The sequence below is a fragment of the Stegodyphus dumicola genome, chromosome 2 (genome assembly GCF_044657685.1).
Source record: "Stegodyphus dumicola isolate Sdum_Otavi_A_Nest chromosome 2, ASM4465768v1".
NCBI lineage: Eukaryota > Metazoa > Arthropoda > Arachnida > Araneae > Eresidae > Stegodyphus > Stegodyphus dumicola.
In genome coordinates this window covers 259,055,741-259,082,022 of record NC_140769.1, presented here as the reverse complement: position 1 = coordinate 259,082,022, position 26,282 = coordinate 259,055,741, and the positions used below count along the sequence as shown (strand labels likewise).

Below are 26,282 nucleotides of genomic sequence, written 5' to 3'. Positions count from 1 at the left end.
TTTGATTTTGTAGTATAGATTTTTAACAAAATTTGTTTAGTATTTTCGAAGTACCAATTCGGATTTTGTTTTTTAAGTTCTTTTAAAATTTGGTTCTATTTTACATAGGTTTTTTCGCATGAAATTTAACTGCTTTCATTTAGTGTATTTGTTTTTACATAGTGTTACTTGTAAACTTTCGAATTAGCTGCATCAAATGAACTTTTTTCTAACTGTCCTTTTCCTTTAAATCTTATATACAGCACCCTGCATATAAGATCATAGATCATGGGACAAACTTAGTGGTGGAGCGTACTAAAACATGCATTTTTTGTATAGGAATGTAGGGTCTAAAGTGACGGGTTAAGGCAGGAACGAAAAAAAAAAAAAAAAAAAAAAAAAAAAAAAAAAAAAAAAAAAGACACTAGAGGAAAATGTGTTTATGTACAAAATCAACGCAAAGTGCTTCTTTGCAGCAATACAATATTCACAATAAATGTTCAAAAAAGGGAACACTAACAGTAATAGGAACTGTGATTGGCTGGCAATGCAGCGGTAGAGGGCGGTGGTGAGCCCGACAAACCACGATCCGATGCATCAGAGGATCATTTGCAACTCTGATGTCGAGCGTGATGGGTGAGTTTACGCACAGGGAAAAAGCTGATATGCATCTCATGTATGGTGCTACTAATGGGAATGGCAGAGTAGCGCTACGGTTGTACAAGGAGCGGTTTCCGAACAGGCGTATGCCTAAGCACACAATGTTCGGGAGGTTGCATGGTCTCTGTGTGAAAACAGGTCATTTGTAGCCACATAAAGGACTACGAGTGGACGAAGAAGTGCACGACAACCTCCCATTGAAGAACCCATCTCGAACATTGTGCATGAATCACCTCAGACAAGAACAAGGGCTATTGCACGTCGTATGCAGCTGAGTCAATCCACCATTTGGAGAGTACTGCATGAAAATGGTTTGCACCCATACCATTTGCAGAGAGTCCAAACCTTGCAAGAGACAGATTACCTTCTTCGAGTCCATTTCTGTCATTGGTTCTTGCAGCAGTGTGCGGCGCAGATGGGTTTCATATCGGATGTGCTATTCACGGACGAGGCAACTTTCTCACAAGACGGCATCTTCAATAGCCACAACATGCACGCGTGGGCAACTCATAATCCACACAGCACACGTCCACATGCATTCAAAAACCCGCTTATCCGTGAATGTGTGGGCGGGTGTTAACGACTACCTCATAGGGCCATATCTTTTACCTGCTTATTTTATTATATTTTTCTGTAAGAGGTGCTACCGGAAATGCTGTAGGATGTTCCGGCTGTCGTTCGTGATCGCATGTGTTTCCAGCATGATGGTGCACCAGCCCGTAACCACGTGCGGGTCCGTAATTACTTGGATGGGTCATTTCCGGGCCGATTGATTGACCGCGGGGGATCCGTTCGATGGCCAGCCCTTTCGCCAGATTTATCCAGCTTGGATTTTTTATGGGGCCATCTGAAGAGCATCATTTACTAGACTCTCGTTGACTCACTTGAGGACCTCGTTGCACGACTATCCATTGCGGCTGCAAGCGTGCGCGAAATGCCTGTCGTTTTTCAAAATGTTCGTCAATTCCTTCTGCGACGTTACCAAGCATGTATTACTGTTGGTGGTCGCAATTTTGAACACTTATTGTGAATACCTCATTGCTACAAAGAAGCACTTTGCGTTGATTTTGTACATGAACACATTTTCCTCTCGTGTCGTTTTTTTGCGTTACTGCCTTAACCCGTCACTTTAGACCATACATTCCTATAAATAATGTATGTTTTAGTACGCTCCAGCACCCCTCCAAGTTTGTTCCATGATCTGCGAAACACCCTGTATATATATTGAGAAATATACCATCATGTTGCGGTGAGATAGCGTCTCCACAAAGCAGCGCTAGGGTTGCCATATAGTGGCAGGGTCGCCAAATTTGGCACGAAGTCGCCCATTTGCCGACAAAACTGGCGATATGCCATAGACGGAACGAGAACATTCTATAACGCATTCTTAGTGGTTTTCCAAGAATATTCCCAAAAGTTGGTTAAAGCTATATATACCACGCTTGCACGCAGAGTATCTTGAATTAAATAGAGTAGTAGTATCTGTAGTGTAGAGTGGTGTCTTGAGTTCAGAGATTAACTTAAGAGCGATTGACCGAGTCGGCAGCTATACTTTAGTGTTTTGCCATGAAGTTGTTTTCACCGTTATAAGCCTGAAGGCTGTGTTGCTGATAGTTTCAGCGTGTTTATCGTAGTTTTTCGACAACTGTAAACGTGTCTTTGAAACTGTCCTGTATAATACTGGCGAATAAACTGTGTTTTGATTCTTCATCAAGTGTTGTCATCAATTACTCGATCCATGAACCATGAACCATGTGTAGAAAGCAACAATGTATATACATGTGTAATAATAAAAGCACAAGGAAATTCCGGAGCAGAGTCGATGCTTGCTTAGATCCATATTGAAGAAGAATTTAGATTGCGCAGTATGCTAATAATGTTAACCCGGCAATATCTAAAGAATTCGGCATTTCCAATTCCATTCTTATTTGCAATTGATATTCGTGTCCACAATCACTTGGCACTCCAGTCGTGTCTTTCCACAGAAGATTTACATCTTTGATATTGTTGAGATAGAAAGCAAGCCAGCGAAATTACCTCTTTACAGAGTAGAGAGCAAAGCTGAAGTGCGCAGTTAAGCAAGATGGCAGCACGCGAAGAGAAAAGTTTTGGTTTGCAATTTGGTGATTGGTCAAGAGGCATTTGCATTAAGGGTTACGTAAGATCGCATGATTAATTTGAATGACACAGTTTAGACTTAAGCGCTATTTTTAGAACAGAGAGATAAAGTTTCCAAATGAAATAAAAAATATAAAAATGTTATAGTGAATTAAATTTAGAAGTTTGGTTTGATATTTTTTATCTTACACATATATAGACGTAGTGACTATTTTTGTCTTGCGAACAAAGATACAGCGAACTAAACACGAATTCTTCGATTTCGCTGGATCAGCTACAATTGGCATTTCTAACTATTTATGGATGATTTGAGGCCTAAGAAATAGCAGAGACAACAATAAGAACAGGCGAGATTTGAGTTACAAGGAAGTAGAAATGAAGATTTATTATTAGATATTTCAAAGTTAATATTACTATGCATTCTTTTTGGAATGCAGGTGTCTTTTAAAGAAATAATATTGTGATAGCTACCAGTAGTTTATGCATGGCTACTTTTCATTTGTTATGGTCTTACTGTGACCGCGTCTTTCGAAAATTAAATTATTCTCATAACTTTTCAATCTCTAGTTTCAGACTATAAAAGTAGTAAAACAAGGATAAAAATACAAGAGGAAACACAGTATAAACCTGTCTGTGTGTGTGTGTGTGTGTATTTTTGTTCAGTTTCTCACCCGTATTTCTATTAGTTAAAATCTGACATTCTTCAACAATAACGATTCAGTTTTGTGAGTTGGCAATAACAGATATTATTTTTTATTTAAAACGAGAAATGGAATATTTATATGATTTTTCCCATTTTAGAATTTTTTTAACATATTTTCTTTTTCTACAAATTGACATGAAAAATTCAAAAGCGGTTGCTATTTGTTACTATACTATTTGTTCGTTTTCATCAACCGGCGGAGTGCGGTTTGAAGTTACATGAGTCCTACTATTAGTCGATTGGTTTTGATCGCTAATCACTGGTGGTCCAATTCGGGCTTTAAATCCTGTAAAACGAATTGATCACACTGGTATTTTCATGGCTTTAAATTACAATTTGAAGTTTTCGTCTCCAAGATCTCAAGAACATTCCTTTCCTTTCTTTAATTCATGTTTGTGATTTTACGGACCGCTTCATAGTTATTCTCATTCTATTCAAAAACATGAAATCAAAGATGTGATTCCTGTAAATATAATCAAATTTCGTCAACAATCGGAACTCTTAAAATTATAATGTTCTTTTGTGGAACCCCTAAAACTAAAATTTCGTGGAACTCTATATCTTTTTTGTGGAACACCTAAAACTACAATATTTTTGAAGCCTTTAAAATTTCTGCAAAATACTTAAAACTATAACTTTCATAAAATCCCTAAAACTGTAACTTTTTGTGGAACATCTATAACTGCAAATTTTGTGAAAAATGTAAACCTATAATCTGTATTTAACTTTCTAAAGATATAAATTTTTGTAGAACTCGCAAAACTGTAACTTTTTGTACCCCCTAAAAGTATCGAATTCTTAAAATTCTAATTTTTGTTAAACTCTAAAAGTGTAAATTTTTATGAAACACTTAAAATTAGTATTTTTTTGACAAACTTCTAAACAATGATTTCTGAGGAGACGAGATTTTGAGGATACTTTGGTGTAACTACTACATCCACAGAAAACTTAATTTTAAAACAGCATTGAAAACAACTTAATGTCATCTGTATTTTATGCCAAAAATCAAAAGAAAATCATTATATCATTGTTCCTTTAATTATAAAAATAGTTACTTCATATTATTTTAAGAGACAATAATAAATTTGCGGTCCATATGGAGTTCAAAATTTCTTTTGAAATCTGATTTTGCTGTGCGGAGGAGCTGCTTGGAAAAAAGAGCTGCTTAGAACTACAGGAGTTGCTTGGAACTCCAAAATTTGAAGACCACTATAATGCGTCTTAGAAGTTTTTATAGTTAAAATTGATGACTTTGCAATGAATAGAGTACCAACATATATATATCATGAAAATGCTGGTTTTATTGTACAAATATATGTAAAATTGCATGTAACGTCTTTACGGGAAAAAAAAAAAAAAGAAATCTGAAAAACATCTTACAGATTTTATATTCCCCCAAAGGGACGTTCTTAACGTTTTGGATGTCACTTTTATTTATTAAATATCATGTTCTTAGTTCTTAAAAAAAAAATCAATTCAAGAACAATATCACAAAATATTTAAAAACAGCATATGTTTAGAATTTCTGATAGACAATTTCGCGCCCTGGAGATAAAAATGTTTTTTTTCTGTACAGTGTTGCTACTGCTTGCTTTAAAATTTTTGAGTTTGTTAATCAAAAATTCGTTAAAAGTTTACAAAATACGAAATACTAAAACAAATTCGAAATTCAAAATTCCTTCCAGGTGTCCATGTTCGGGTGGAGGATTAAGTTATTTAAAATTTCATGGCTTTAGGTACCGTTATTTTTTCACAGTGCGAAAAACATACATACATATATACCAACATATTCATGCAGATTCTTCATTATTTAGTTTCCTTTAAATATGATACAGAGCCATAATATTTTTTAGTAACAATTTAAAAAGTTATATGCCGTGTATTGTGAACTGACGTAAAATGCCGTTTCGAGACGCCCAAAAGAACGTTAGCCCTTTGGAGCTAAAAAAAAATAGTGTGTAAAAGAAAAGTCACAATGAATTATGTTCTTATGAATATTAGCGCAAAACTTTAATTAGATTACATCTAACTTTTTATTTTAACGTTTGAATATTTTTTTTTTAACTTTACGGTATTTTTTCGGAGATACTTAAGAACATACTTATTAATCTAACAACATATTAAAAATTATAACTTTTATTTTATATGTGGAAACTCAAAACAGCGAAAGATAGCTACAGTACGAGTACCATCATAACCATAATATAACACTTTTGAAATCTATAACACACTTTTTGGTTGCAAGAAAGGCAGCAGTCCATAAACGTATGGGCATTATGTGACAAACTGTTAAGCTGATTATGGCAAAGAGCTCGAGAAACTTAAGGAGAGGTTTGCTTTCAATGAATTTTTTAAGGAAAGCTGGCTCGTCTTCACCTTGCACGTGAGGAATCATGAAAATGCCCTTGCAGGCCAATTCGTTCGCGGAGATTAGAGCTGGGGTTGGACTACCAGTGATCAGCGGTCATATCCACTCGCCCGTTAGTGGACATTGCATAACAGACTTGGAACTTGATTCAGCCCTTTGATGAAAAATAATTCCAATGTTTTCTCCTATCGCAAATGCACTAGATGATGAATGTTACTGTTTTCCAATTTTAATTTTCCAGTTATATTAATTGAAGTCTTGACTTTTAAAAGTGTCGAAGTCTTTCTCGAAGATCATCAAATAGGATAAACAAAAGTTAAAGAAAATATTAAGTAAATAAATTGCAAGCTGAAAACTTCAGATCACAATCTAAAGTATTATCACTGGGAATAAAAGGAAAAAAAAAAAAAAAAAAAAAAAAAAAAAAAAAGAAAGAAAGAAAGAAAGAAATATATATAAATTATAAATAATCATGAATTTAAAAAGGAATTGCAGTCTGATTTTGGAATACAAATATAACAAGAAAAGCAAGAAACAACTTTAAAACAAGCTGGGACAAAATGTCTACTAATTTAAGAATTAAACTTAATTATTCAAGAAATATTTATGCATTAATTTCACTGGATGACCAGCTTTCGAGGCTTGCAACAAATTTTTTCCTAAGTGGCAAATAATAATAATAATAATAAAACAGAACTGATGAATTAAATTTAGATAAAAATATTCTGTTTATAAATAAATAAATAAACTAAACTTCAGGAAATAAGGCAAGTAGAATAAATGATAAACGGTTAAATGATAAATTAAACAAAAATAAATGTTAAATGTATCATAACATCATAGGAAATTAAAACAATTGGAATTTGAGTGGTCTTATATTAGAAAAGGCGAAGAGGTAAAAAAAAAAAAAAAAAAAAAATACATGTGAGATGTGAACATGTTCAGCTGATCAATATTTATCAATGTTTAAAAATGTTAAGCAATGTTTTTACCCAAAATATTGTGTAGAGTGAAAGTTTCAGTTAACTTTCATGCTTTGATTTTGATTTATTTTGTCAATTTTGCTGTTCATTGTTGCACAAAATTTGAGTGATATTGTAAAATAAAACAATAAATCCACCTTCATTTAGTATTATTTATTTATTATTTAATCTGCGTTTAATCCTATCAAAAATGTGTATAGAACTTTAAAGTTGTATTTATCTTCTACTTTTTAATTCTTCCATTCTCATTCCCATGCAATTTATTACGCTAGCGAGTTTCACGTCTCCACCGGAGGCTTAGCTAATGATAAAATAAAATTATATATTTAAACAGCGGCTAAATAAGTAAGATATATTTTTGTTCAACTACTCCGGAAAATAATATCACCAGAACCAATCTTATCAGAGCTCATTAAATTCCTATTTGGAATTACATTTTCCTTCAAAAATCAAAAATTGTGAATTGCGGCTGAATTTTAAATCATGGAATCGGTTGAATTTAATTTATAGATTAATATATATCACTAGCTTAAAAATGCGGAATTTTTTATCTGCCCAAATATAATCACAGTTCATAAAAGATTACTTTGCATGAAAAGCTATACTATTTAACAAGAACAATTATATAAATCGAGATCGTATCTTGCTGACAATTCGTTTCAGTTTTTCTTTCGATCAGGAACTAAAACTCTTCACCAAAATATATTACTGACATTGTATTCAGTTAATGTTAAACCAGTGCTTTTAAGAATAAAAATGTATCGAAGATAGTAGTTTTAAATTTAAACATTTTAATCAAATATTTTGTTTCGATTTCGATGACCTGGATATTAAAAACATCCTAGTAACATCAAGAAAAGAAAGAAAACGGGTGGGCGGAGACACGCGTTAAAGGCCACCAATCCCTATTACCTTTCTTCTTGACGTACCGTTTATTGTAGCCTGTGAAACGCGTGCAGGCTGCGGTGACAGATTTCGGGAAAGCGTGTGCCTGGTGATCAACATGGCTGCGCTTGTAAATGGATTTGTTGATCCCGTCTCTCGACAATTAAGTGTTAGTCAGAATAACTGTGATAATCAAGCTCCTACTAAGGATCACGATGCCATCAAATTATTTATCGGCCAAATACCTCGAAATTTAGAAGAGAAAGAACTGAAACCTCTTTTCGAAAATTTCGGTAAAATATATGAGTTAACGGTTCTTAAAGATAAATTCACAGGAATGCACAAAGGTAATTGTCTTTCTATCTTGTATAGTTTTAATGATGTAGAAAGAGAAATTACGTTCATTTTATATCATATTCGGTATCTGAAATCTGCCGTCATCGGCTTTATATAATGACTCATAGTCATCAATAGTTAAGCCGGGCGTACATCTGCCATAGAGAGCTCAGCGTCATAGACAGCTGTTTAATTTGTTAGCGTTTTTAAAATATCACCCTTCTCTTTAAATGAGAGTTGGTTTTTGATATTGCTTTGCGCTTTAATATTTCCTTCAGATTTTGGAAGGCGAGTTTTTGAGGTTATTTATATGACATTTCACATTTAGCTGTCATTTTAAAACTTGTCATGTCTTTGTTGGTGCGATGCAGATAAAATGACGAATAGCTGTTTTATCATTTAAGGTGTCTGTATTTTTTTTAACTAGTTGTATAAGTAAGGCTTTGTCATTTTATTCGTGCCAGTAAAACTCTAATAAATTTGAAAATAAGTAATTTTGAACATCACCTGTTACGTGATAATGAGAGCTGCGTTGTCTTTGTTTATTCTTATGAATCATTGTAGCACCAACTATAAATTTTGAAATGAATTTGACATTCATCCCTCCAAGTACTTTTGAGTAGAGAAATTTTCAAATTAGCTTTGTCATTTCAGATCAAATTAGTTTCGGAATCAAACAAATTTCTTTTTGAATCGTTAAATCCGTTCATTGTTTACTCCAAGTTGTTTTGGTACATGAAACTAGTGATTTAATGTTGCCCATGAAATTTTTTGTTTAGAAGCACTAGAGTTAAAAAAATAGCTATTTATGTTTAGATGGTCCATTTTAAAAAAAGGGCTTGACTTTATTCTTATAAAATATAGAATAAAGAAGAATTAGAAGCTTTAGAATGAATAAGAATGTTGAGATCTTAAGAATAATGTTAATAAAAATAGTCTGTTTAAAGCCAGTTTTTTTACTTCTTTCGCTTAATTTGAGAAAGATGTAGATCGTATTTTAATACTATTATTTATTCCTGTCATCCTTCCTTGCCCCCCTTTTTTTTTTACTTATTTCATCTCTTGAAAATCAAAAGGGGAATTTACACTGTATATACAATTAGGGAAAATAAATCAATTTAGAATATTAGAAAATGTATAAAAATAAATGTAATACTAATTGCTATAACAATTATTGCTATCAATATCATTCTTTTTACATACACATCATACTTAGTTATCTATCTATGCTTTTTATGTTGTTACAATCAGAAGTTTCTGAATCACATACTGAAAAGTTTGAGTAAAAATATGTGAGGGGAAACATAAGTAAATAAATAGAGTACTTAGTAATTATTAATATATTTTAATATATATATTTGGAAAGTTTTATAATTACTAATTACAAATTTATTCAGCCTGATTACACGAAATAAAAAATGTATTTACTTTCCAATTAAAGGATTGTATTTGACATTATTATAGTATTATCATTATATCTCTAGAAGAAACTAAACTGGCAGTGTGTCTTTGTGTATAATTTTGATAGTAAATATCTTGGTGTTGAGCTTGAACCTGAAATATGTAATTATGAGCTGTTAATGCAAATGACATCAAATATTAGCACTTTAATTGAAATGAGTCTTGAAGTAACTGAAGGCATTCAATTTTGTTGATCTTTTAGCTTAACACTGAGTGGACTGAAATTACTATAAACAAACTATAATATATTAAATAAATCTTATCTGAAGTGCCTTTCAGTTATAGGGAAACAAAATGAAGATTAATTTCAAATGAAAGCAATCGAAAATTGCCTTGAATTTTTCTGATAAAATATACTGCTATGTTCAGAAAGCTTGCAGAAAATACTTTTCTGTTTGAAATATAAAAAAATATTATTTAGTCACTTAACACTTGCTTTCCCCCCACTTCTTTTTGTGTATTGGTTTATATACATCATTCCAATGTAGATAAACAACGATGGAGACTTTTTGTGGTTTCTTTTTCTTTTAGTTCCTAATGACATTTTTGTGTGGAACTCTCTTTCCTTGATGCCCATAGCTGACTAACTATCATACTTACTTAGTCAGTGTGTGATACTAGTTAGACACACTGACTTAGTATCATACTATGGCCATAACACTCTGGGGTAAAATAATTTTGAGTCTGATGGTTCAGAACTCCAAGGGAAAATCATTTCATACGGTTGGACCAAGGGGGGATTGACGAAAACTTGAAACTGTGAGGAGAAAGGAAATAACTCTGTCTGATGTGGTTGGGCCAGAGGGGATGGGTCTTATAGTCCACGTAGTGCTGGTGGGAGCGTTTTGACAACCAGTCAGATATTCAGGTTTCTGTCATTCCCATCATTGTAGTCTCTGAGCACCGAGAGTGGTGATCCTGGTTGCCCAGTGTAGCAGTGGGTTACAGAGACTCACTGTAAAGTCTGTCATCTCGGGATTGAGAGTCCTGGGTTGATAGTATGAATAACATACTTCCTACCTCTCAAGAGGACTTTGACTGGATAACCCACCACCTGTCTAATATAGAGGTTTATCAGCTGGGCCAGTAGTGTCAGGATAATTGATAGCAGAAGACATAGAGAGTACTTACAACTTAACAGTTATACAAATATCTCAAAAGGTAAATACAAAATTTCAGTTTTGAGCATTAGAACAGTCTGCTATCTTGATTGTAAATGAAAATTAAAAAAAAAGAAATTGTCAATGTACAATGTTTATTAACTTCAAATATGGAGAACTTTGAACTTGTGATTATAATTATTCTCATAAAAATTTTTAGAATAATTTTTTGCTGTTATCATTCAGCAAATTTCAAAACATTGAGTTTAAGCCATATCATTTTTACTCATTATTTACTAAAATTTTAAACTAAAGGTTTCACAATATGCTCTTTCTCCCATTTTAAGTCATCAAAATACAGGAAATAATTTTTTTTACAGAAACTGGTTATAGCTGGAATATTATAGAAAACTGTTATAACTGGTTGAAACTGTCAGAAGTTGGCAGAAACTAATTATAGCCTTTTTAAATGTTATAATAATAAATATTATTTAAGTATTTTAATCAAATTTGTATGGATTTTTAATAATATATATTAACAATAATTATTATTGTAATCAGTGTGTAATTCTAATGACAGGAAAAGAGTAAATTCATTTTTTTAATATGTCATCATACTTCTAGAAAAATATCTGTTTATTATTTATCTTTAACATCAAGAATAAATTATGGAAAGCATCTATTCCGTAAGACAAAAAGGTGTTTGCCATAATCTCCTAAAATACATTAAATTTAAAAAATAAGCATATCTTCAGAAATAAAAATTAATTGGTACTTAAGTATTAATGTCTCAGTAGAAGTCTCCAAATCTTCAGAATGTACCAAAATCTGGCAGCTATGCACATAATCATTCTTCTAGCAACCATGCTTTATAAAATTCTTCAGTAAAGCAATGCCGCCATTTTTATGTGCGTTTGTTATTGTTGTATTCCAAGTTCTAATTGTTATTATAAACCAAATCGTGATACTTTTTGCCTTAAACTGCATTTTAAAATATAAACTTTTAGAATCTTCTAAAAAAAAAAAATGGCATGCAAATCACCAACTTGCACCTGATAAGAAACTTTTACCTTTTCATCTCTGAGAAATTGCCAGTCTGCACAAAGGTTGTTGGGTTAATGCAGAAGTACCAATTAATCCTTACTGACTTATGGCAGACTCTCCTGTGCTTCATTCAAGCAAACTGATGTGATTGAATGATATGTGCTGTTGAAACCAATGAATTACAAGTTAATCACTAATCACAGATTGTCATAGATATTTCAGTGGTAGTTAGAAATGCTTAGTGAAAAGTTTTATCAAAAGCAAGTTTGAATGTAATTTGTTAATGCCATTATGCCTACTACTAGAGGTGGTTGGAGTTTTTATTTGCAGAAAGAAATTAATAAAAAAGGTTATAAAGAAATATATCATTTGCAAATTTTAAAAAGTTATAAGAGAATATATCATTTGCAAATTTTGTTGCTGGTGCTAAGTCCTCCAGAATAAAAGATCACCAGAAAAAGGGCAGTAGTGATATCATTCATAAAAATAAGCTATAAGTATGCTTATATTCTGAAATAAAAATTGGGGAGATACCTAGTTATTTGCAAGATAATTCGGCCATTCTAATAATGAAACCAATGAAAGATTGGAAAAAAGAATCCCAAGAGGACACATTTGCCACATTATGAAAGACATTAGCCATTATAACAATTCCAAAAAACAAAAAGACTTAATTTCACAATAAAATTCTTTTACAGTGGTGTTATTTCATTCTCTCCCATTCAGACTTTACTCGAACATAAGAAACTTTATTAAAAATGCTGGGCTGTGGAGTCTGGTAGATTTTTGCTTAAAAGTCACTAAAAAACACGTCGACTCCGACTCCAGTTTTTGTTGAACAGTTTGAATTTGAAATGAAATTAAAGTGAATTGAAAAAAAAAAAAAAATTGGTACTATTCGGTTTCGAGGGCCGTAAAAAATCGCCAAACTATTGTTGATGCCAATGCTGCTAAAAATAATTGCGGCAACCTTAACGCAAGAAAGGAAGTGTAATAGTAAATAACTATCTAAGAATGATATTTTAATCTAGATGAAAGGTTAATTTCATATAATACTTTTTTTTATTATAATTTATATGAAAAAGGCTAAACATGACTGAATGGAAGCATAATAGTAAATAACTATTTCAGATCATTATTATAATTTATATAAAAATTGCTAAACATAAGTGAATGGATGCCTGCATCGCTATTTCTCTACCGACTTATGGCTAAAGCATCATTTCATCTCGTTGGTTGTTCAAACGTAATTTTCTATAATGAATGAAAATATTTGAAAATATTCTCGGTAAAGAATCGCCCACTTATTTGTTTGCCGCTTTTTACAAGGGTAAAAACTATTGGATTTTTGTCAATTTTCTTTTACTTTTCAAGTGAAAATAGGTCGATGTGTACATAGATAAAGCCAAGGGTGTGCGCAGTGCCATTTTTGTGCAATTCTGGGATTTTTTTTTAAGTGAAAATAGGTCGATGTGCACATGGATAGCGAGTATGTGCAATTTTTAAAAACGCGTCACAGCGGATGATTCTGAACTTTACCCAAAATTCTATTGCTGACTTTTCGTCATGGGCAATTCCCAAATTGTTAAATCCATTGGATATTAAAGAAGGATTTAAAATCAAAAAAGGATTTAAAAATGAAACTAGTATTTCAATGGCGTCTTAAGAAATATAAAACTATATAAACTTACTCGATCTGAAATCAGCGCTGTTATCAGCTAGATTTGGCGTGCTGTTAAATGGACGCGTTTGCTAGATTTGGCGATTTTGCGCATACATTTTCGCTGTAATTTTTTACGGTCCTGAAAACAGAATAGTACCAAAAAATTTAATGACAAACTGAGTTAATATTTTTATTTATAGACTATATACATTAATAAAAAGTTATTTTCTATTTTATTGACATATTAGTAAATAAATATAAGGGAGCAGGATGAATGTGATATTTGCCATTATTGATTAAACTGATTCATTTAGTTACTAATGTCACTGGTGAATTGAAGGTAAGCACCAAGAACTCCCAAAATTGATGCCATTCTTAGGAAGCGAGCAGGAAAAGGAGCAACACAATGGAGAAGTACATATTTGATGATTTAGTTGTGGTTAGGATTAAGAACTTTTTCAGAAGATGTAAATAACCTTAATATTTCACTAACAAAAAGACTGTGGAATGATCTTGCAGACTTGGAAAATACTTCTTTCAACACTGTATATAGCCACAAAAAAGCTACAATCTGAAGAATTAACAGGATATGAGAATGTTAGAAGATGTAGATAACCTTAATGTTTCACTAACAGAAAGACTGTGGAATGATCTTGCAGAATTGAAAACTCTTCTTTCTATACCATATACAGCGACCAAAAAGCTACAATCTGAAGAATTAACTAGAGGCAAGACTGGAATACAATGTTTGTTCTTTCTGAAATGGAGGGTTTATTGCAGAAGGAATCATTTCTTCAATGAAGAAAAGTGAAACTAGTTTGCTAGACAGTAAGATCGCGCTGGATTCAATATATGTAGATCCAAAATGCCGAATTTTATTGGATGACAAACAAATTAAAAAGGCAAAGAAAGCCATCTATGAACTTTCATTAAGAATGAAATTATTTTCAGAACAACTGGAGTATTCAAATCAGGACAGTCAAACTGCAGATACTGCAACTGAGTCTCTATCATCTTCTTCCACTGATGAATTGGATTTTGAGAAATATTTGGATAATATTGAAAAGGCTAAGGTAAAGCGAATGAAAATAAAGAACCAAGAGCTTTTAGATATAAAAATGAAAAAATACAAACAAGATTTCTACACGGCCTTTGAAGAAATAGATAAATATGATTGCTCTTGCAAGACACCTCTTTTAGAACTTACAAAAATCTATCCTGAAAAGTTAAAGGAAGTAGCCATAACAGTAACAGCTCTTCTTTCTACTCAAGTCAGTGTGGAAAGACTCTTTTCAATTCTGAAGTTTATCAAATCGCATCTATAGTCCTCTAACAAAGAAGATCTTGCTGAAAACAAACAATCAAAGGAGATCTTGTTTCTTAAAAATTACTAATGCCAGTTTTTCCATTTCATAATAAATGCTAATTAATGTAAAAATTTGCTATGCATCAGTTTAGCACCCACTACTCCTTTTATATTAAAAAAATAAGCTGCACCCATGTCTATGTTGTAACACAATTAAGAAGCAATCGGCCTAGTGCGGCCTTTACCAATATATTATAAATAGGGCATCTTTAATGATGATTTGAATCCAGTAAGATGGAATGTACTTTTTGCACCTAGTGCATAGTCTCTAGAAGAGAAGTAAGCGTGGTGCCGTCTTTTGGCAAAAATTGTAGTAGAAAAGAAGAGCCATTTGCGTGAGCGAGGCTGAGGCCCGAACCCACGATGTGAGGATCTGTAGCTGCAGAATTTCTGCCGCTCTGTTTTGAGAAAAATTGCGAATTAATTTTGATCTGCAAAGTTCAAAATAATCTCGATAGCTTGAAAAGCTAGACAAAGTTTCTGCATATTTGATTTAGCTGGTTTAATTCTCTGAGCTATTGTGGTTATTGATTTCATGAGATAAAGGTTTTTCTAATCTTTGATAATGTTAATGATTTCTGCTAAATTTTCCTACATGTTTTTCTACTTAACTTTGTCACTGTAAAGGTTTTTAGGCATTTCTTGATTAGTTTGGGCTGAAGCTTAAATGAATTTGGGGAAGTCATCTTTAGTGGGAATTTCTTGTGGTTTTTCTATTTTCTCTAAATGATTGAATCTTTTTCTTTATACCTTACAACCATGATAAGAAGAAACGTGATTTTCGTGACAGTAAATGCAAGTTGGTTTTTCATCTGGTTTTAATTTACAGGTAACCTGCATCCATTTTTATATGTTTACATATACAGTCAAAAGTCTTTAATCCGGACTCGTCGGGACTTCGGCGACTCCGGATTATCGGTTTTTCCAGATTATAGATCATCAATTTAAATCTGGTAAGATGGCATTCAGAAATTATAAAATTAATATAAAACCATAATTTATGAAATAAAGAGCAATTATGATCTAAAATGTATCAAAATTTACAAAAAAAAAAGAGCTTAATATTTATTTGTTTACTTTATTAAACATTTCTTTCAACGCGTGCATGCGGAAAGCATACGTTACGCATAGTCGAAATTAGAAATTAGAAAAAAAAACAGAGTCATCTCTTCCTTTCAGGTGACCTACCAACAAGGTTTGACTATATGTCTATCCTGTTTTATGTCCAGCTTTTCAAAACATGGTTTTTGATTACATTCAAAACACAAAAGAGTTTTATTTCATTGTAAAAAACTGTATTATGATGCACCTTTTCCCCTATGTGTTTATTAATTATTTTCAGAAATGCAACTGGTTTTCTACCACACCTCTTGTATCGTTTATTTCCAATTCACAAACTTAATCATAAAATGATCTTATAAGTATATTCATGAGCTTATTTTACTGAAATTTTCTTTGTCAGAATATTAGAATTCTATTTTGTATTTCTAGGTTGTGCATTCTTGACATATTGTGCAAGAGAAAGTGCCATCAAAGCACAAAATGCTCTTCATGAGCAGAAAACTTTACCAGGGGTAAGTTCAGTTTAAAAAGATTTCATTAAAAGTTTATTTTACCTTATGAATCTAATCCTGTTTAAAGAAGTTCTCAGTAATCTTTCATTCATTTTGTTGAGAAAACAAATTTTAGTTTGATGGCATAGTATTTGTAAATGCCCTTAATGGTTTTCAGCTGGAAAAAATAGTGTATTTTTAATAATGGGAGAATTTTTTATTTAATTAAGGTATCTCATGAGAAACAAATATATATTCATTAGTTCATTAGAACTAATGTGTATATGAAATATATACTCATTAGTTCTGTTAATATTCTGTTGTTCTGGAACAAACATTGAATAATTTCATCAATTAAAAAATTATACAGCTTTCAATCCATATTCTTCATTTAATTTTTAGGTGCATGTCACATTTATTATAATGTAATTCCATTTTTTCATTAATTCTCTCTGTCATTTACATACAAGTTGAAATATATTGTTAATACCGTAAGCTATATAAGTAAAAAATTCCCATTAGATATGTTAATAATTTTAAGCAGGTAGTGAATTGATTTGGGTTTAAGTTAGGCATATTAATAATTTAAAACATTTCTAGGTTTATACTGTGTTAAAAAGTGTTGTTTTACGGTAATGTACATAAAATTCAAATTCATATGTACATCAGAACTCAGATTTATTCATTCTTCTGGTGGTAGAAGCATTACCATTAACAAACTCTATCATTTAGATTCAGAATGACTGTTAGGGAAAAACTAAATTACCATATCTTTACAGGAACTTTTCCAAGTCGCTTGTTTGCAATAATTAGTTAACTTAGAGTCATAACATTTGTAAACCTTTTATTAATAATCATGGGTCATTCCAAAATTACTTTGGAATTAATTGCTGATCATTCCAAACTAAGTTACATAAGACTAATAACTAATTGCTTGTATAAAATTAGTCACAAAAAGATTTAGATTGACATAGATTTTTTTTGTGGGGGCAAGGGGCTTTTGAAGAAGAGAACTTATGTCTGTTCATCATCAAAATTGTGTTTTATTCAAAATCTATACTAGTCTAAGGCTGCTCTTTCAATAATTTTTATCGGCTTATTTTTCTTCAAATCGGTTCTTGTTCATTAGAGTAATGTTGTTATGTAGAGTATGAGTACACTGTTGTCAGCAGAGTCAGCCTTAGAGGAAGAGCATGTAGAAGGAATATAAGTCCATAAGAAGATTAAGGTAGGGTCAGCCTGAGAGGGGTGCAAATTGTGCAAGCTTTTAAAATTATGTGTTCATCAAGGCCTTATGGCCCTACCAGATTTATGTCTTTTGCAAAATCTGAAAATGAATACAAAGCTCCCCAGAAGATCATTTACAAACTTCTTTATGTCCTGCTCTGCCAAATCATAACAAATTTTACATAGGAAGTTGTGTCTGAAACCATGACCATCCGCTGCTAGAAGGCGAAGTTCACAGTCTATTCGGAGAGAAAAAAGCAGGATCTTTTCAGGTGAGGATAATGCAGAAAAAGGATAAATTGATTCTGCAACGAAAAACTGGCTGACATGCATTATGAGTTTGGGGCCATGGATGGAAATGAACAAAACAAGCTACAGGACATGTGTATTGAGAGTGCTTCCCAAACAGACATCTGTCAAGTTATCCATTGTTTAGAGCAGAGTTATTTAAATTGTGGGTCGCGACCCCAATTGGAGTCTCGGGATCTGCAGCAGGGGGGTCACCAAAAATTTAGCAATTTTGTTATTTCTTTAACTTATTATAATTTTATAATTAGTCTCACTCACACGTGTGTCGGATTTGCACAATGTTTATGACCAAAAAGTTTTCTTAAATATTAGGGGTATCTTACACCAAAAAGTTTAAGAAACCCTAGTTTAGACAGTTGCACAGCAGATAAAGTAATGATAAAGTAGCTTTTTGAATAGATAACCACATTGGTCAACAATATAGTTCATGCACACCTGTCACAGAGGAAGCTGTGCTACGTGATTTCATACACACCCATGAACAAATATCAGAGCAATTGAACTAAAAAGACTAACTTCCCATAACACAGCTTCCTCTGTGGCAGGTGTGCATATATGCATTGCTGGCTGATATGGCTACTTGAAAATCTGCAGTCTCACTTAATCTGTGATTCCTACTTACGATCTGGTAGAACTCAGCTCTGCCAAGTGCCCTAAGGTTGTCATGGACATATCTTTCAACATCTTTGTTTGGAAGCTAAGAAGGGTTGTGTGCTTGACTAGGGTTATTATCAAACTACCAACACTTTACAGGGTTAACTCGGCAACTCCCTAATTTATTCTGTACTGGCTAGGCTTATCTAGCCAGTTTTACGGCATATTCCCTCTGCGCTAACATGAACTATTGTGACCCTTTGCTCAGACATCTCTTTTTTACAGCTAGGCTAGGCAGAGTTTTAATTAATATATTACACTTTTAATTTTAATTTTAATTAGCTTACCAACTTTCGAAGTTTGGGACATATATATAATTTTTAAATACTTTTAATTAACAAATAAATTATTGGTACTTTTCCATTTTGCCAGTGCAAGCGATAAAGTTGCCAAAAATGGTACAACCGATGCCAAACGGAATATCCTCGCTGGTAACCTTTTACACCTCATTTTCAAAACAAGTCGTAGCCATTTCTTATCAGATTGATTGTTTCTTTTCAATCCTGTCATACAATTACATAGAATTTTTAGCAGATACAGTCAAAAGTCGTTAATCCGGACTCGTCGGGACTTCGGCGATTCCAGATTATCGATTTTTCCGGATTATAGATCATCAGTTTAAATCTCGTAAGATGGCATGCAGAAATTCTAAAATTAAAAATATGAAACCGTAATTTATGAAATAAAGAACAATTATGATCTAAAGGGTATCAAAATTTGCAAAAAGAAAAAGCTTAATATTTATGTGTTAACTTTATTAAACATTTCTTTCAATGTAAGTTGTTTAAGTTTTGCTTCATTTCATGTGATAATACTTTCTCTTTAATTCTATTAAACAGACATAATATCTTGTTCAGTTACAAAGTTCCGCGGTTCAAGTCCTATAATTGCTGTGTCAAGAACACCGACTAATTTGTCAATCGAAATTTTTTTGTTTTCAATAACCTCTGTCACTTTTCTTCACTATCGGAAGCGAATTATAATGACGAGGAACTTGTTTTAAATCATATCAAAGACGGAGCATATCGAGATGAAATACTACATTTGGTAAGGAATTATAAGCCAAATAAAATAAAAACATCTGCGCTGAAGATAAGGATAGTGCTGACAAATCAACTTCCAATTCATTAGGCGCCCGCCGCCGAGCAGCGTGAAATTGATAAACAGATTTCGGATTTCAAAACATACTTTCGCTTTAGATCCTTTACATATTAACAAATATATATTGGAAATTCTATTTGATATAATCGAAAGTTTAAGCTTACTTTTATAAAATTGCTCTTACAGTCTGTAAAAAATAATAAGCCGGATGCAATTCGAAAATTAAGGAACAACGCAATCATCAACATTAACTGAAATAGATAATTAGATAATTTTAGCTTATACGTCCATTATACATAAAATGCGCACGCGAAAACGTATTCTGCACTTGCGCACACTCATATGCGCAGTCGTAAAAGGTCTTACGCGCACGCGTGAACGCCTCTGCGCATGTGTCAACGGGGCGCATGCGCAGAAAGTTTTTAGTTTTGATGTCCGGATTATAGATCATTCCGAATTATGGGTGTCCGAATTAACGACTTTTGACTGTAGTTCAATTTTATGCCCTAAGGCCATTCATGGTAATTAAGTCAATTAAGATGCAATCATACCACTCACATTAAGCAAATATATAGAAAAGGTGAAGTCAAAGGTTAAACTGATTAATTCTAATGAGAATGCACTAACGAAGTAAAGCACTGTGGTTTTACATAGTTTCTGAGTAAGTTATTCGTACGAATTGAAATAATTCATGCATTTAAACTTGTATTCCAAATTAAAATTTAACTTGAAATCAATGTAGATACCGTATTTGACGGCATACAAGACACACTTTTTTTCCTAAATTTGGTCTCAAAAAAGTTACCTGCGTCTTATACGTGAAGGACACAGGTTAACTACTACTGAATGCTATTTTTAGCCCGGATATAGGTCTAGACATGCATAACTTTTTCTACATCTGCTATAATTATTTCGCACATGCGTGAAATATATGTCGCCAAAAAGCGCTAAAGCTCGAAGCTGATGTCGAAGTTTGAACAGGTTCGACGGTCGCATTACGTCTATGGAGCCTTTCCTTCTTTACGTAGACTTTCTTTGACTCAGCTGACACGTGTGTCGGTATCAGTGGTACTCTGTATAAACATAAGGAGGTAAAATCGGTAACGGTATCGGTGCTTAAAACTATTTGTTTAAAAAAATACCCTGAAAAATATGACTACAGGAAACGAGATTAAGCTATACAGTTCAGTATAAACTAAGAGTGTTAAACTACGCCAAAGTGCATGGAAACAGAGCAGCAGCAAGGCATTTTGGTCCTACCGAAAAAATGACACGGTGACTGCAGGAAGATCAATTGAAGACTGCTAAAAAAACAAAAACATAACCTTCAATGCCCAGCTCAATTTTGGTCTGAACTTGAAAATGCCATAAAAATGTGGGTGATAGATAAGAGGAAATCTGGGATAAGTGTTTCAACCAAAATGATAATCAATGAGGCCAAAGGATTTGCAGAAAAACATGGGAATCAGAACTTTTCAGGTTCTTAGGGCTGGTGCTACAGGTTCATGAAAAGTCAATGCGCACAAAAACAACTATTGCACAGAAAATGCCAGCAGATTATGAAGAAAAAATACTAGCATTTCATAGGTTTGTTATAAATGCATGTAAGAAAACTTCTTTTGAGCTCGGTCAAATAGGAAATATGGATGAAATTCCACTCACATTTGATGTACAGTTCAACAAGACTGTGAGTATTGTAACAAAAATTGCTCTTTTCGAGCGAGCTCCTCATAGCTTAGCAGAGAAGGCACAGGACTCAAAACCCGTCAACGGCAATATGCCTGCTTCCAGAACATTCCAAGTCTGGAATGTTTTCAGCATGTTCACCAGCTGTATATAAGTAGCTCTTCATTCAGTTCGAGTTAATAAAAGTCTTGAGTTTAGACTTGGACTTGCCTGTTCATTTGTAGGATCCCCTCATCTACGCGACAGTTTGGTGGAGGTGCCAGGTATTTCTCAGTTACTATGGCAGAGTTACGCCTAAGCCTGTGGATTCGAGAACTTTCTCTTGAGTTTGGGCTCTTACAGGATTCGCAAAAGGATCGAGAAAGATGGTTGATGAGAAGGAAACCGAGCAGAATGCTCCTCAGCTAGTTCTGCTTCGAGTAATATCGCACCAATACTGACGTACCAGCTACCCAGAAGCCCACGTATATTCAGCGGGGATAGCCAAGAAGATACTAATAGATGGCTCAAGGACTTTGATCGAATCGTCAACTATAACCACTGGGATGATCAAATGTGTCTGGCGAGCATCATTTTTTACCTTGGCGGAACCACTCGACAGTTGTTTGATAATAATGAAGATACATTTGCGAGTTGGACTGTTTTCAGGACTGCTCTTACGAACACCTTTCCTGAGCAGCTGATGTAAAGCGCCAAGCTGAACGAGTACTACTCATATGTGCCCAGCAAATCGATGAGACGTCTGAAGCGTACATTCAAGATGTTCTCGCTCTCTGCCGAAAAGCAAACCCATCCATGTCTGAAGACGAAAAAGTGGCCCGTCTCATGAAAGGTACTGCTGAAGACTTGTACCAGGTCCTGTCATCCCAGGACTATGACAGCGTCGACACCTTCGTGAAACGCTGCCGTCACATAGAAAGCCTTCAACGAAGACGTATCGCCCAATCATGATTCCAGAGGCTGCGTAATGTCTCCATGGTGTCGACCGATGTGGATGCCGGTGAACTAAGGTCTATAGTGCGCACCATTGTCAGGGAAGAGCTTCAGAAGGTCCTGACGCAAGTTCAGGGCTACACGGAAATAGGATCTATAGCACCAAATGACGTAGCATCTATGGTCCGGGAAGATGTTATAGAGGCGCTGGTACCACTCGCAGGAGCAGGGAGAAGTAAAAACACTACCCAATGTTCACTTCTAGTTAGGTTGCGGTCAAGACGTGAAGCCAGCCAGAGAACTGCTCCACAACGTAGGGCAGATCTGTGGAGGACTGACGATAACTTTTGTTATAGAGAAACTTTTGTTATAGATGCTTCCCTCAATTGCAAATGAAGATAATTGGCTTTTGAATATTTCATGGACAGTGCACATTTTTTGAATATTTATTTAATCATGTATGATTTATAGATATAGGGTAAAGAAAACCCTTATGCCTTCAATGAATTCCTTTATTTTTAACTGATGATTATTGCCTAATATGGCTTTACATCATTCATTGGTCCAGTCTTTTATGAAGAGTGAATGTGTTATAGATTTAATAATATGGCAGTCACCTGTGAGCTGCCTTGATGCTGCAGCATCAAATCTTGGCAGGAGTAAAAGAATGCCACACATTGGAAGCAATCGTTTTTAATAAAGGTGAAATACTACCTCAGACTGCAGGAACAGTGGTGAATTTTCTTTGATCATCATTTAATAAGCAAGTTGAAGAAAAAAGCTGACATTCACTTAGATATATATTTAACCTCTGCAACATTAAGGATAACTTAAAATCAGAGGTCTGAATAATTTTCTTGTATTTCCAAAACTGGAAGACAAGAGACACTGACTGCAGGTTTTGTATATTATTTTCCAGTTGCCTTCTGTTATACAAGGCAGTGCTTGGTCAATATATTGTCCTTTTTTTTTAAGTAAGGATTTTGCAGGTATACTTAAATATTTATAGTGCCATCTACTTATACTAAAATTTAAGATTATTAGATATATATATATATTAATGCTCATCTAAGGAAAAGGAAGAAAGAAGTCCAATTGATGTCTATTAGTTTTACTGTTGACCAAGCCATCAAAGAAAGTATATCATCAAATTTTTGGGTGTCATACCCTTTAAAAAATGGGATTTTAATGAAAAGAAAAAAAAAAAAAAATTACTTTGTTTCCAACAATGCAAATTCCTGTTTGGGGAAAAGTTGTAATTTATTTTCCAGATGGCCTTAAATCAGCAACATAGTTTACCTGTCAGAAATGTCGTTTTTGAAATAGTTAAACAGGTGCCTTTTTTTTTTTCTGGCAATTTTCCACGTTGCTTCTCAGTATGGCTTCTACAGTTTTCTGTAACTTCATAAAATACTATTTCCTTTAAAGAATACAAAAGCTCTATTTTCAGTTGATGATAAACTGGAAGTTGTCATCATTTTGAATCGGCAAATGAAAAATTCTCTTAAATCAAAGAAATTATTTCACAATTCGTATTCTAAGTATGTGACTTTGTCAATTATTATGATTTGGTTTTGAATTTGCTATATTGTTTGGTGATGAATGCAACCAAACTTGGCAATTAGTCACTGGTCACCAATTAAATCCACAAGTAGCGCATAGTTTTATAATGAGTCCTAAGATGTAAACTGCTGTTTAATGCAGTAACTACTTTCTGAGTTAAAGTAAGTGTAACTTGCCAAATAACAGTTACTTGAGAGTTCAGACAACAGAAATCAGCAGTAATTTTCAGATTAAGTTTGACAGTTTGACTACAGAACCGTAGAAACTAGTACAGTCAAAAGTCGTTAATCCGGACTCGTCGGGACTTCGGCGATTCCGGATTATCGATTTTTCCGGATTATAGATCATCAGTTTAAATCTCGTAAGATGGCATGCAGAAATTCTAAAATTAAAAATATGAAACCGTAATTTATGAAATAAAGAACAATTATGTTCTAAAGGGTATCAAAATTTACAAAAAAAAAAAAAAAAAAAAAAAAAAAAGAAAAGCTTAATATTTATTTGTTTACTTTATTAAACATTTCTCTCAATGTAAGTTGTTTAAGTTGCTTCATTTTATGTGATAATACTTTCTCTTTAATTCTATAAAAAGACATAATTTCTTGTTCAGTTACAAAGTTCCGCTATTCAAGTCTCGTTAATTGCTGTGCCGAGAATACCGACTAACTTTGTCAATCGAAATTTTTTCGTTTTCACTAACCTCTCTGTCACATTCTTCATGTCTTTATCCATTTTTTGCAGTAATTCCACTTTTTGTTTGTTGGACATCGAAACATACTTTCGTTTTGTAGATCCTTTGGAAGTTCCAGCATCGGAAATTCTATTTGACATAATCGAAAGTTCAAGTTTACTTTTATAAAATTGCTCTTACAGTCTGCAGAAAATAATAAGCGGTATCCAATTCGAAGATTAAGGAACAACGCAATCATTAACATTAACTGAAATAGATAATTAGATCATTTTAGCTTACGCCGTCCGTTATACATTAAACGCGCAGGCGAAAACGTATTCTGCACTTGCGCACACGTATATGCGCATGCGTAAAGGTATTATGCGCACGTGTACACGCGTAATGCGTTACGCATGTGCAGAAAGTTTTTAGCTTTGAGGTCCGGATTATAGATCATTCCGGATTATCGGTGTCCGAATTAACAACTTTTGACTGTATTGCAAATTTATGAAAAATACTGTTGTTTCTTGTTGTCTGAACTCTCTAATAATTACTTTAGTTCATATTAAAATTATTCTGAACTTTCAAAATACCATGAATATGTTTAAATTTTAGAAAAAACAAGAAATTGAAAGTAAACTGATTTGCTATTCATGATATAGTTTACCATAGCTGTTTTACATACTGATTTGTTTTACAGTAACTCACATTTTTTTTAACTGTTGATTGAGACTGGCATAGTTTTTTTTTTTTTTTTTTTTCCTGTTAAAGTCATTCTGGTATTTTCTGATTATCTGCAACCCTACCAAACTGTCAGTGATTCATTGGTGATTTTGAAGAGCATTTTGGAACTAATTGGGGACTTTGGAGACAAATATTTGCTATGGTTTCTTTAAATCTATTTCAGGGATGCATCCAGTGCTGCCTATTTTTTACATTCATTTAAAAAATGAAATAATGACTTTTTTTTTTTGAAATCCTGAAATTTTTTTGTTCTGTGCTTTTTTGGTGCTGTCCCTCCCCACTGGATTTTGGACAAATGGCATAGTGCTCTGACACACACATCGATGTAATAACAATAAAAGAGGCAATAAACAAACTTTGCACTTTCATTATAATTCATTACGAGAATAAATTTACTTAACGCAAAACAAAATGCTAATCAGAAAAATGATTGTTGAATTTGAAAATTGCAAATCCACTTCTACTCATATACCTGTGTGCTACATGCATACCTGTCTTGCCATATAAATAATTTTTAGTGACATTGTGGGTGCCACATAAATAATTTTCAGTGACATGTTACGTTGTTTCGTCAAGTACTTTTTCACAACTTTTTGGTGAGAATGCAGATAATCGGAAGACATCAAATTTTTTTTTCCAGAACAAACTACTATAATTCCTATAAGCTGTGAAAGGGAAGCTTCGTTTGAATCTGCTGTTGTACTTTAATGTCAAAAATGAAGTTTTTCGCACAAATATTGTGCATTTCATTGGGTATGATATACTTTCAATGAAATAGTGTGCTTTTGGTTTTGATAATCCCTTACTCATTTCATCTCTTTCTGTAATAGCCTAAAGGCTTTGTGTGTGTACATATTTTTCAGTGTTCTGCTTTATACTAACAACTAACAGTTGTTAATTTAAATTGAGCAGAAATGAAATCTTAGTTTGGCATAGATTTTTGATTAAAATTCAATCTGTTTCAAGGGTGATGCAAGGGTCCTTCTTTATATTTAGCAAAGATGTTATTGCTTCTGAAGAAGAGAGAATGATCACTTTGATCATTCATTGATGAATGATCACTTTGAAACTGATAGTTTTATTTAAAATCTGTGTCAAACTAAGGTTAATTTTTTGCTTAGTTTTAAATTTTACATTGGCATGTTTCTTTCTCAATTTAAGGTATTAATTAAGTTT

The 26,282-nt window shown here is 33.2% G+C and overlaps 1 protein-coding gene across 5 annotated transcripts in view; it reads left to right on the top strand.

Moving 5' to 3' along the window:
• The first annotated feature begins 7,771 nt into the window (after positions 1-7,771).
• LOC118192384 (CUGBP Elav-like family member 4) overlaps positions 7,772-26,282 on the top strand; it is a 69,765-nt gene continuing 51,254 nt past the window's right edge. For 4 of the 5 annotated variants that reach the window (XM_035363335.2, XM_035363337.2, XM_035363336.2 and 1 more), the window contains exons 1-2: positions 7,773-8,043; positions 16,158-16,240. In XM_035363335.2, the coding sequence (XP_035219226.1) occupies positions 7,815-8,043; positions 16,158-16,240 (312 nt within the window). In that variant the 5' untranslated portion in view covers positions 7,773-7,814. Of the gene's footprint in view, positions 8,044-16,157; positions 16,241-26,282 lie in introns of all 5 variants that reach the window. The other variant, XM_085812087.1, reaches the window with a different exon arrangement.